We start from the raw sequence: 13,385 nt of genomic DNA, 5'->3' as shown, positions 1-13,385 counted from the left end.
AGTGCTTATTCACTGTAAATTTTCAGGTGTGTTCTACCTACCATTATGTCTGTGATTATACTGACACCATCTGGCTATGTTTAGTATTACATAGAAGCCATACTAGGATGCAGATAAGATTCACAACAGATGAGAAAAACCAGAGGCTAACATTGAGAAAATACATCAGTTTAATCAAGGTAACAATATTTCACTTTACAAATAATTTCATACAAGACAAGAAAACAATGTCTGCAACGCTGCAGCCAGCAAGCCTTGTTTTCTAATGGAAGATCCCCAGTAGTATAAGTTATAGTTGAGCCCTCCCGTTAAGTAATGTAATCCTTGAAGATGCAAAGATGCTGATTTGCACAATTTGAATAACCCATGTTCCATATTTTAAAAAGAATTTAAATGTCCTCTGTCACAGAATAACTTAGACTCCAAAATGCTCTCAAATTTCCTTTAACTGCCTTCAGACGCAGGACTTTTCTTCTGACACACCATTTCCAAGACAAACTGGATGTCCTGCATTTAATACCAGTTCCATTCTTGCAGCTGAGCTCGCACAACAATCCTGATGGTCTGTGTGCACGTGTAATTTGTCAGCCGAGTGCTGGGGTGAATGGACAGATTACACTGTGTAAAGACTAGAGAGCATGCCAACATCTTCAATTTTTGCTTTCTGTTAAGATGAGTCTGCAGACATTGTAATATTTATTGATCCAGAGGTGGTCACTGATGGGGAGTTGGGGGTTTTGGCATGAAAACTGTTCATTAGGATAGTGGAAGCAGGAGAAGTACTAGCAAAGACTGGGGGTGAAACAAAGTTGGATAGGGGAGGAGTTGCACTGGGGGCTACACCTGGCAGGTTAACTGCTGAAAGAGGTGGAAGACCTGCAGAAGATGACACAAAACCCTTCAGTTAGCAAAATTGTAATAGCTCTTGGACACCACACTTTTACTTTTCCTGCCTGGGAAAGACACTCCGTATTAAAGAAAAGCCTCACACGGTGTTTGCTTCCATTTCAACCAATCCTGAAAAGATGCCTTTGTAAAGCACTTTCAAAGAGGTGTGAGTCAGAATCCAGTTTCTGTGCAACAATGTATTCAAATATTAAAGGTAAGTTACTCTTCCAAAACTTTAGTTTAAATACAAACTAAGCAAATTTTGCATGATTTAAAATGATCGACTTGGTAATTGGTTTAACCCTTTCACCCTTGGATGCCTACCAGGGGTAACCCTTTTTCTGAACAGAACACTTTCGGTCATTTCAGGTTTGCTTCCAAAAAGAAATTTCTTTGTGTGCATCAGAAGTTAGTGAGGGTGATTTCTGCCTTGGTTGTCAAACCACATCTTAATGGATATATACTGTGGTGTCAACTCGTCATTAAGGACGCAGGGTGGTTATCAGATGTCTTTATGATAAGTGGATTGATTCTCAATAAATCTGAGAATAACTTTGAGTTAAGTATCTTGCCCAGGGATACTATGGCTTGCAGATCGAGCCACCAACCTTTAGATTAGTTGATGATCTGCTAAACTGACCTACAGCTACGCCTTTTATAGTGTAAAAAGAGTTAAAGGTCCTTTAGACTGCAGTTGCAAACATGGGGATGGGAAGGAAATTAAAGGAAATGTTAGACCCTTCCAGTTATGGATTCTATTATGCCACGGGGGACAATTTAAAAGATTGATCACGATGGTAGTAGACTTCTATGATGACATCTATATGGCTCAAGGGGTCAATAACGCGCTTATGGAAATGATAACAATGAGAATTGTATCCTGCACCTTTAAAAGTCCTTAAATTTCAAACTAATTGGACACCTCGGGGAGATTTTTAATTGACTTTAGTTCTCTCCATCATGAGTCCCAGATGAGGGAATATCTTTTGGAAGAATAGTATTCTAAAGACTTTAAACATTCAATGCAAAGACTAGTTGAAGCTTTTCTAGGAGGATGTCTTATACCCTCAGTTTTACTTTTGTCATCTGTAGAGTCTCAAGAACATTTTGGCCAGTTCAAAACAGTTTACACAGGGGTCAGAGGTGAAGCCGGTTGTCTGCCAATCAGATGTTTGATGGCTCGATCCCTGGCTCGTCCAGTCCACTTGTCAGTTTATCCTTGGGCAAGATACTGAAACCAGACTTGACCCTGATACTGTGTTTGAATGTATAGATAACCCACATTTACTAACCAATTAACCAGAAGAACCAGTGAAATGACATAATACACTAGTCAACATGACACATCTGAAGTATTTAAATAAAGCCTAGTGGAAAAATATGAATGGATGCAAACAATGGAGGCAAAAATAGAAATGTTTACAGGACTTTAAAAGAAGACCTGTTTTTCTTTTTTTCTTTTTTAAATACTTTTTTCCTATATCTATCCAAGCGTTAGAATTTACCAGGTTGAACTGTTGGATACATCTTTGCACAATGTCTGTCACTTAACTGTTATGAAAAGATCATGTCAAGACTAGTATTGGGAGAAGGAGTGATGTTAACAAGTCACACCTGTTTCAGAATTTTCAAGGACACCCAATCTCAGGGTCAAGACACTTGAAAGTCAGTCAATCTAAATCCTATAGCCAAGTTTCACTAAATCCCTGCTATCTCAATATTAAAAATAAACCCTTAAACATTTGTTTCTATAAACAAATGTTGGGAACACCAAAAACAGCAAGCCTGCCATCACACTTTTAAAAGCTAAAATGTTACTAAGCTGGGCGTGTTCCATCAAAGTTACTCAGTAGTAATAAACTGTATTTAGCTGGACTATTCTCAGCTGCCTGTGGTCGTTACACTGTACGTCTTTACAATATATTTCTAATTTGCATTGGATAGTAAGAAAGCAAAATATCAGCGTTAGCCTTTACATCTGAACCTAAGCATGCTTGACAGAACAAATTTATACCTGCAGGCTGTATTCCAACTCCCGGTGGCAATACACGACTCATATCTGGCAACGAGACATTTAGGTTTGGTAGATTAGGAAAAGGTGAAAGACCTCCAGGTAGGGGCATTACGCCTATGCAACAAAAAGAAAAGGGAGAAAATATAGACAGTTGTAGCAGACTAGCATCATGGATCATAAAGTATGAATTTTACAGACTGTACTTGGCACAAAAACTGGGGAGCTATGAACACCCAAAGTAACTTAACCGACCTGGTAACGTTGGAGCAGGACTGACAGACAGTGGAACAGTTTGTGAGAGGGGTACTTGGTTGTGCAGCGGGACAGCAGCAACTCCTGAAATTATATAATCATATGTTGTATTACATGAGAAAGGGACAACAAGGAGGAGATATTATAGGTTTCTAAATTCCTTTAACTCTTGTTGTTCTGTAATTCCATTTAGGTTTCATTTGAACTACTAATTAATTTCAGTGAGATTTCATCCTCAGATCAGCTCAAATTGTAAATGCTAAAGAGTCAGAGAGGACAGTGTACCTGTATGACTGCTCAGGACTGATGTTGGGTTTGAGCTGACGGACAAGCTAGCGAGACCTTGCTCCAATCCCGTCGAAGCAGAAGACGACACAGCAATCGGAACAGTTGGAACGACGGCAGAGAGGTGGACCTGGTAACCAACAGTGTTTTGTACATTTAAAAAGAAATTGGAAGCCAGACAGGATCAAAATGATATTTACTTCTGGATGCAGTTATCAAAGATGCCAATTTACCTCTGTGAAGCCATCTTTTGGTGAAGGAAGTGGTTCGTAATGAGTCTGTACTGGAAAACTGATCTTCTTACCCTCAGCAAATGGCAGGGTAGGTATCCTGTGCAGGTAACCGTAGCCAATCCCACAGCCTAGACTGCATGGCAGAAATAGAGCAATACTGTGAAGGGGCAGCATCAGAAACATTGTAAAAGAAAAACCTGACACTCAAATTACAATGTTGAATTTTTTCAACAATCAAACCCACTGAAATTCAGGGACCATAAAAGTGATGACAAGATACACCTCCTACATGTAGGTGTATCGTTTTTCTTGATGGCATGATTCATAACTTTCTAACTTTCTTTGTAGCAGAAGTATACTCCATCACTTTCTTAGTACTGGGTTGAACCTACTTCTGCCTTTATAATTGCCTTAAATCTTCATGGCACAGACTCAACAAAGTGCTGAAAACATTCCTCAGACACTCTGCTCCATATTAACATGATAGCAACAAACAGTTGCTGTAGATTTGTCCGCTGCATAACCATGATGAGAATCTCCCGTTCCACCACCTTGGATTGAGCTCTGTAAGGTTTGTTGGTACTTAAAGTGTGCCAAACGGCAGGATGAATCCATGCTTTTGTGTTGTTTACACCAAGTTTTGACCCTACCAACTGAATGTTGCAGCAATGATAATAATAATGATGGATTGCATTTATATAGCGCTTTTCTAGGCACCCAAAGCGCTTTACAATTCCACTATTCATTCACTCTCACATTCACACACTGGTGGAGGCAAACTACAGTTGTAGCCACAGCTGCCCTGGGGCAGACTGACAGAAGCGAGGCTGCCATATTGCGCCATCGGCCCCTCTGGCAAACACCAGTAGGCGGTAGGGTAAAATGTCTTGCCCAAGGACACAACGACCAGGACAGAGAGAGCAGGGGGATCGAACCGGCAACCTTCCGGTTACAGATGAGCTTCCCAATCCCCTGAGCCATGGCCGCCCAGAACGAGCAGAACTCGGACTCAACAATGGGAATGTTTTTCAAATCATATAGTGTCTAATGTTGGTGGTACTACAAAGAATTTCCTGTTCTTAGCTTATTTGAGTTATTGATGCCTTCCTATCAGCTTGAAGCAGGCTGACCATTCTCCTCTGACCTCTGACATCAACAGCAGTTTCAGAAATACTCATCAGTCCATCTGGCACCAACAACCACACCAACAAAGGCAGCATATGGCTTTGTATTCAGCACTTACATATCAAACACATTTTTTAAATCCAGAAAATGAAAATAAAAACATAGCCTAGAACAAATTCTGCATTAAAATAAACCAGAAGGATTGACTGTAAACTCCCCTCTTACATAATATCAAGAAAGCTGACAGATTTTAACCAGCAACAGAAGCTGGGTGGATCATTTTCTTAGTGACTGTCATACCTTCCTTCTCCACCCCAGTCAGAGTTTGGGGTGATAACCACCTCACGGCAGTTGTCTGCGTCTGTGTTGTAAACGTAGAGCTTCAGCTCCTTCCCTTCATGCGTTTCAATGAGGGAAAACAGATCTTCGCTCTGTTTAAAAACCACAAAAATACACATCAGGTTAACTTGTTCCTGGTTTAATTCCTGCATTAAAAAAAAAAAAAAATAAAATCTTAAGCAGGCACCTCAGTCATGGCGGTGTCTGCTCCTATAATGTAGTCTGCATGCGGCCTCAAATCTGCCAGGGATGCAGGAGAATTCGGCTCCACTTCCTGGACTCAAAAACATGCAGCTATCAACACATGAGATCACAGAAATAAATAAGAAACCCCCCCCCAAAAACTACTCCCCCCCAGACAGCCTCAGACAGAACCAAACACTCACCAAGACATGCCAAACATTTTCATTGGCTCCCTCGAAGCTGCAGAAGCGAATGCTGACTCCCAGAAGCCCCTGGCCGCCCCACATGTTGCTGGGCGTGACCGTCGTCTCCCGCACGGCCAGCGTCTTGCTGCTATACAACAACATCTTGACGGGTTTCTCCACATTCATCTTCAGCAGCTCTTTCAGGGTGTCATTGTCCCTGTTCTGTATAGAAACCAGTATATTCAAATCATTCCTAGGGATATCCGTGACTATCACTGAGCTAACCGGAAACTCACCAGCCGAGTGTCACAGATTGAGATGATAAAATCAAAGAATGGCTCCAGTCCTGCACGGCGACCGGGAGAATTCTCTTGCACCTACAGATCATAAGGCGGTCAGAAGGTTTTCAAGTAAAGCAGGTTAATGTCAGTCTTTTAAATATCTGCACAAAGGATAAAATTACTGCAAGTGTGTCTAAACTGAAAATTCTGAATATTTGGCTTTAAAAATAAATAAATAAATAAATAAATAAATAAATAAATCCATGATGAGCGAGAGCATGGTCTGAGAGACCGACAGACACTGCAGACCAATCACAAGGTAGCACCAAAGAATACTTTGCTTTATTATCTATTTTACACTAAAAAGGCAGACGTTACATAAAGAACATTATGTTGTATTCAATAAGACTTTAAACTAGTGGTCGAGACCATAAACTCAGCAGTAAATGGTCACAGAGCACAGTGACAAAGAGGCAGCCAACAGGATTTGTCACAAAGGACGAGCAGCATTCAATGAAAACCTGTACATCTCTGTTTTGGCACACACTCCTGTGTAGTTTAACATTCCTCTCACTGCTTTAACATCCCTCTCACTGGTTTAAGGCTAGTGTGTCAAGTGAGCTTTCCAAGAAGACTCATTAGTCTCCTTCTTGGAAACTAGTGTGACGTAACCCTGCCTTAACTGGTTATTTTACTTTGTGGAGCAGCTTAATGTGGCATCTTTATTGTTCCTTAACAACCACATTTCATCTGCATGCTGACATGTGCATAGCTGGAACCTACTGAGGCAAAAGTCATAAATAATATGTAGAGCAGCTGAGAGCATTTACGGGCCAAAGACAGTTTTGGAGTGCTGAAACAATCCCATGCATTTCATACAAAGAAGAAAGCAAATAGAAATCATTTTAAAAGAGATCCTACCATGTGGCTTATCTCCTCTGATAATCAGTTTAATGTCTTTGCCTAATAAGAAAAAACAACCTGAAACTACTGTCCTCTATTTATCCTGCATTTTAAATAGGCCAGAATCAAAGCTTTAACTTTGGACACTGTAGGCCAAAAGTTAAAAAAAAAAAAGTTAAAAAAAGATGCATCTTTGGAGGAATTCCCTCCCATACCACATCACCACCAGAGGAAGGACAGAGGAATTCAAAAAGGTGTAGAAACATCATTGTGCACAGTCATAATGACGCTGCTGCTTTTCTGTTTTTAGCTAAAGTTTGAAATGTGGGAAATGTACTTCCTCGATGGTGTGCTTTCAGCAGATGAGAAACACTTTAAATGACATTTATTCTATTCATTAACTTGTGTTCATTTTAATAAATAAAGACCTGCTGTTTCAAGAGTATACTATGTATGATGTGATTAATAATACAATGTTTTGATGTAGAGTAATGTTTGGCTTAGATCAAACTTGTTTGAAATTGGTGTTGTCACACTGACAAGCCTCTTAATATTATTACTGATGTTATTCTTAATTCACAGTGTTGAAAGTTGGGGTATTAACAGGAACAACAAACACAGATTATATTTCTCCTATACTGGGTTCTCTCCTTTGGCTCCATGTTAAATCCAATTCTGGATTCTCCTTCTCACGTACAAAGTCTTGAATATTCAGGGCATATTATCTTTTAAGGACCTCATATTATCATAATAACCTAACAGAGGACTTCACTCTCAGATGGCAGGGTTACTTCTGATACCAAATGTTTCCAAAAGTAGAACAGGAGGCCAAGCCTTCAGGTATCAGGCCGCTCTCTTTCTTTTCACGGTTTGGATTTAGGAGACAGGGATCCTCTCTACATTTAACATTAGCTTCAAACTGGCCTTTTTGGATAAAACCACCAAAACCATCCCTTTGCTATGCCGCTATAGGTTCAGGGCTGGTGTGGGACTGCCTGTGATGCACTATTTCTTATCTCCACTCCCCAGGTGTTTATTTTCCTTCCTCCCTTCCTTAGTTTTCTTCCCACCATCACCTAGGGTACGCCCAGAGCTGATCACCTGATTGTTGAGGCAAGTGTTTTTATGAGTTGTTGTTGTCTCACTGCAACTTTGTTTCCCTGAACTGTATTTAAAATATCATATAAGAATTTTTAAAGGCTTCTATAAAACCTAAACTGAGCTAATGACCCACTGTGAATGAATGATGTTCCTTTTTTCTAAATGATCCTTGATCAGTGGGTCCTTAGATTGGACACAGATAATGATCTTTGAAGCACAAAATGCAAACATTTAGCATTTTACTTTTAGCGTGGCCCATTTCCCTGCGTGCGATCTGGTGATGAAACATCTTTAAAAGCTTGGACTGGCTGGTGGAGTATAACGTTTTCAAATGAAAACAGCCACACACACCCATTTCCATAAATCACGTATAGCAGCCACACCGGTTATTCTGGCATCATTCAGTCTGCTGGGGAGTGAGGGGACATCTGCTGATTGTCTCACAAACTGCACGTCCGAATGACAATTAACCGTGTCCAGTTTCTAATATGGATATATATCATTTAAACAGTGTGGACCGAGAGGCTATTAGCAGGCTCACACATCAGTGGTTGGTGCTACAGAGTGGGCGTAGCAGGAGCTTCCATTCAAAGGCGGTGACAGCTAGCCGTTTACAATAAAGACAACGAGCTATGTGAAGAGATTTCTGGGTGTGTGTGAGTCCTCCTCGGGGTCTGTGTCAAACACAAGCGTTTACTAGCATCAGTATTTAGCCAGTAGTAGAGGTCGCTTCCTCTAAAGGAAAAATAACCCTTCTATCCTATCGTTAGCTGCTCCTCCGCGGGCTAACAGGAGGTCACAGTCCGTAGGTCCACATTAAAATGTTCTCTTACCCTGAGGACGTGGTATCCCTCTTTGCCTCCACCTGGTATCTCGACGCTCGGAGAGCCTCCCATGCTTCCCTGAGTGCGACAGTCAGGGTGGGACACCTGTGCTGGTTAGTTAGGTGATTAGTTAGCAGGCGGCTCGGATCATGCCGTGTTTCCTGTGGCTTTGGTTTCCCAGCACTTCCGCTCATGAGGATGATGGTAGTGAAGAGGAGGAGGAGCAGGAGGTGCATCCCTCTGTGGTAGCAGGGTTTCATCATCTGTGTCTTTTGAGGTCTGATTATTTGTAAAGTAATAAGAAGATTATGGGCGGAGAGGCTTTAAACTTTAAATCTGGGTGCTTCAGGGCAGGGGGACCTAATGAGGACGATATTTTGGTGTAATTTCAAACAAGATGTTTCCTGCCTGTGAGCTTGTGCAAAATATGTTTGTTGGCCTTCATTATTTTAGCATAATATTAAATATTCTTAAATAACCGTGTTTATTAAGGGCGCAAAACTCAGGGGCAAGTAGTCTGAATTCATGGTGGTTATAAAATATAAATAATGACATATGCGATGCATTGTGGGGAAGCAGGTTAAGCACGTGAAGGGAGAAAAGTCTCCCAGCAGATATTTACTTTTAACTTAATCTAGCCACTTTCTTGTGAGGCAAGTGAAACAAGAGAAGCCCAGGTCATGTCTCAACATGAGCAGTGTGACTGGTAACATCTCCATGAGCCAGCTGGTAGTGAAAACAAGGGATTCTGCTCTGTGTGCACAGTTGAAAGTCTGAAACAGCCTCTTCCACCTGCAGACTTGACTCATGACTCAAAATGTCCTCTTTCTCACTGACATTTTCAGATTAGGAAACCAGACAGTGTGGAGAACAGGAAAGACTGAAATAAGACAGGATGTCACACCCAGTTTCAAGCTTGTCACGTGCAGTGTGTTTTCTTAATTGTTTTTAGTGATGGTTTCATTTATTTGAAATCATTTGAATCTCTTAGGTTTCAAATCCTGTCTGGTGTCGTGCGGCACACTTGTTGTTTGCTGTTCTTAAATAAAGTGACTTATGATATTTAAGGTTTGTGGCCTTTCAAAGTTTGTCTGGTGATGTTTTATTCATGCTGAGATTCACCAAATTAAGTTTGAGGTCACATTTTGACAATTGTAATTTTAAAAAATGTGCTGTAGTCCAGTTAAAGCTTCTTTTGCAAATGACCAACCCATGCACCATTAAGATAGAGGGATTCAGTTTGCAGTGCTGTTTGACTAATGCTGAGGATTTTGAATTGTGCATAATTTGTACTTTAATTACATATTGTATACATTTTGTGGCTTAAAATCACAAAAAATGGAGAATTGCTGCATTACTGCCTTCTGCAAACACAGTATCAGTTGTCATGCTTTGCCAAAGAGCACGGTGCTACAGTTTAAGATCCTGTCCTGTCACCTTCTGTAACATCAACTTGACTGAGAAATGTCTGTAGAATTCTCAGTTTATTCACGTCACGGCTGATTTCATTTCAGTATAGCTCTGCCAGAGCAGATACGAGAGACTGAAGATGAAAAAAACTATCTCTATGATCAAACTGTGATAGGAGAGATCATCAGCTCTATAAAGAGCATGAGCTCACCGAGTAGATTAATGCATATAAATTTGAATATCTCTGTAGTGCAGCAGCTCTTATCAAATAATTTGAAATAAACTTGCTCAGCGCTGTTATTCCCCTCATCAGTCATCAGTTATCCTGTCAGTCTCCAGATCCACAAGAGCTCAGCCTGATCGTGTGTCTATGCAGGCTGTAAGCTGGATTGTGATGTAAGACAGGAAGTCAGGATTTACTCTAATAAATTCTGAGAATAAGGCTTTATTTTTTATACTAAAATAACAAAAAATACAAATACAAATAAGGATTGCAATTTAATTCTGATTTTACATTTTATTTCCTGTTAAAAAAATAGGAAACAGTGAAAATGGAAAAGAAATTCAGTTTTCTTAATTATGAAAATACTGAAATATGTATAACAAGTATTTAAAAAATCGCACGTTTCCAAGGAAACAACAGAAAAGTTTAACACATTTGATAATGCAAATGCAAATATTACTAATGTTCCCAGTAGGTTCTGCTATGCTTTATGTTTAGGACTAAAAGGCAAGCTAATGCTAAGGGGATGGTAAGCATTCCACCTGGTAAACATCAGCATGTTATATTAGAAAGTATTCAGCTCCAAGCAGACTATAAGGACAGCATCAGAGGGCTGCTAGAGCAACATGCCTGCATTAGTAATTAAACCAAACAATAAGATGCTCAGTAAGAATTCTGTTTGCTGGTGTAAAAGATGGAAAATGTTTTTAGTTATACATTTGTTTCTTTTAGACGATCAGTATTTTTTCTGTTGTGACTTTAAACTTGCATTAATTTTTCAGGTATTAGTTAAAATGGCCATGAGGAGGTTATGCAAATATAGCTGCTGCTAGAATATAAGACTTCATTATTGCTCTAAGAACAAATGTAAACAACTCATGTGTTCAGTCTTCTAAGTAAATAAGCATTTGACTTTAAATTCCATTTAAAAGTAATATGATATCAGTAGCAGGAACAATTTTTCAGATAAAAGCACAATAAATTCTTTTATTAAAAAAAAGCTGGTGATTACCATTTTTATCATTGACCCAAATGTAATGCATTGACTATTTGCTTTGCTTATTGTTATTATTATTATGATTACTTATTATTATTTTATGTTATTTTCTTATTTTGTGCTATTTATGAAGTTGAAGGCCTTTGGCTTCATGTCCCTTTCATTTATCATGCACTGTGATCAACAGCATGCTAATAAACCATTCATTCACACTTAAACCTTTCATTGTACACAACGATTCCTCGTGTCACCTTGTATGCCAGTTAGAAATATACTTTACATGTTGACGCTTGCTCCTTCGAGAAGCAGATAAATAAACGCTGTATTTCAGCAGCAGCTTGCTGACGCCTGAAAACTGCACAATCACTGATCTGGATCTGGTTCTCAGATTTATACTTCTTCAGTCCCTCAACGAATTTACAGCTAAAGCTGCAAAGAAATGCACCGTCTTTTTGTTCGGGCATTTTTACCACAGATGCCTAGTTTGAGCTGGCGAGGAAGACATTAATGGCCCCTCTCTGGTCTCCACACACACACACACACACACACACACACGAACACGCACACTGCATTTTGACACAGAAAGCAAAGCCAGAGCTACAAACATAATAAGCCATTACTGTCAGGGTTACTTGCTTAATGCTGAGCATCTGTGAGAGGTCAGTTTTTGTAGCATGAAAGCATCTAATAAATACATGCTCTCTGCTGACATAATGTACTCTGCTGTTCTGGGAGGTAGAGATAAAATGCTAAGTGAATTAGAAAGGCCTGCGTTAAGATGACAAAGCAGTGGAGCCAAATACCTGGACAGGCCTTTGTTGCATTTTTATTATTATTATTGCTGTTTATCATTTTAATTTAAGCAGCATGACCAGACGCACATTTCCCGCACTATTGTTCCTGTTCAAAAGAATAAAACTATGATGGTTCAGTGTGTGGTATTGTGCAGAAAACAGCACCAACACTTCTGCCGTGGGGGTTTTTAGTTCATCTAGCATGCGTGGTAGCAATCACCATGGGGAAACTTGGTAAGCTGCTTTGTAATTGCTCCAGGGCTTGCGCTTATTCCTTTAGAAAATGTCCAGCAGAGACATTTACTAGCAGCCTTTCAATTTTAACAAGTGCCACATTAGGTTTACACTCCCCAGCTATGGAGACAAGCAAGTTACAGTCTCTGCACTATTAATTTCCTACTTTCTGCCAGGATTAATCAAGCTGGGGGCGCGCAGTCAATAAGAGCAAGCTATTTAGATAAGTTTAACCCATTATAATTACTTTAGAAGTGAAAGGCGCTAAGGTTTGATAATTGATTCTCTTATCACCGTGTTGTCAAGCGAGGCTGCCGTTTGGCTTGAATTTGAGAACATGCACGGATTTCATTAGCACATAAACACCTTTTAAAGGAAAAAGGAGCACAGGATTATCGCCCTTAACCAAAAAGAATAGAAGCAGGAACATTTTTACTTTTGATAATAAAACATAAATTGTTTGCAGGGGAGTCTTTGGTGATAGCTGCATGTGTGTATTGATGGTGTGTGGAGAAAAAAAAAAGTGGGGGGGAGGGTGAGGGCTGGCAAGCAGCCTGCAGTCAATATCATCATCATCATCATTTCATTAGACTTGCCTCACACAATGGGACTGTCAGTATCTATCAGGAAGCTAATGTGGCAGTGATTCCCAGGGGTGGGAGATATATTTGGCACATTGGGAAACCACTGACAAGAATCATAGATATATAAGAGAGGGGAGCAGCAGCTGAGGGGGGTTGGATGGGTAAAGTGGGTGTAGGAGGAAAACTTCTGCATTAACCACAAAATATTCAACTAAACCAAAAATGTGTCCGCTGTGGAAATGAAGAAAACAAACAAAAACACGGAAACAAAAACGCAGAGAGAATGATCACAGCCTTTTATTTCACTTCACTTGCAGTCTTATAACGAGTGCTGAATCCTCAGCGCGTGTGTGCCAGGTGTGAAATGGAGGGTGAACAGACTAGTTCAGAGACAGACATTAAGTGTTTCACGGTCTGGTGTTTAGAGAGGCGGGCCGGCCACACTGCACAGATTACTGCGAAAACAGAGCTCCTACATCCTCCTTTTATTTCACTCCCCTAATCTTCTTTTCACCAATGTTTAATTATGC

At 40.0% G+C, this 13,385-nt stretch overlaps 1 protein-coding gene across 1 annotated transcript; it reads right to left on the bottom strand.

The window, feature by feature from the left end:
• Positions 1-147: 147 nt before the first annotated feature.
• LOC116323040 (Golgi reassembly-stacking protein 2) lies at positions 148-8,819 on the bottom strand. Its single transcript, XM_031743307.2, has 10 exons — positions 8,623-8,819; positions 5,801-5,881; positions 5,523-5,726; positions 5,324-5,410; positions 5,098-5,228; positions 3,673-3,805; positions 3,440-3,569; positions 3,155-3,238; positions 2,903-3,016; positions 148-876 (listed from the first exon to the last, which is right to left on the bottom strand). The coding sequence occupies exons 1-10, from the start codon at positions 8,683-8,685 to the stop codon at positions 668-670; spliced, it is 1,236 nt and encodes a 411-aa protein (XP_031599167.1). The 5' UTR covers positions 8,686-8,819; the 3' UTR covers positions 148-667.
• Positions 8,820-13,385: the final 4,566 nt, after the last annotated feature.

Source organism: Oreochromis aureus, linkage group 16, assembly GCF_013358895.1.
Source record: "Oreochromis aureus strain Israel breed Guangdong linkage group 16, ZZ_aureus, whole genome shotgun sequence".
Classification (NCBI taxonomy): Eukaryota; Metazoa; Chordata; class Actinopteri; order Cichliformes; family Cichlidae; genus Oreochromis; species Oreochromis aureus.
This window is presented reverse-complemented; position numbering and strand designations above follow the sequence as displayed.

Coding starts and splice junctions, on each gene's coding strand:
- LOC116323040 (XM_031743307.2), bottom strand. CDS start 8,685: ATGGGAGGCTCTCCGAGCGTCGAGATACCAGGTGGAGGCAAAGAGGGA. Junction 5,727..5,800: donor CAATCTGTGACACTCGGCTG/GTGAGTTTCCGG, acceptor GTTTCTATACAG/AACAGGGACAATGACACCCT. Junction 5,229..5,323: donor CAGACACCGCCATGACTGAG/GTGCCTGCTTAA, acceptor GTTTTTAAACAG/AGCGAAGATCTGTTTTCCCT.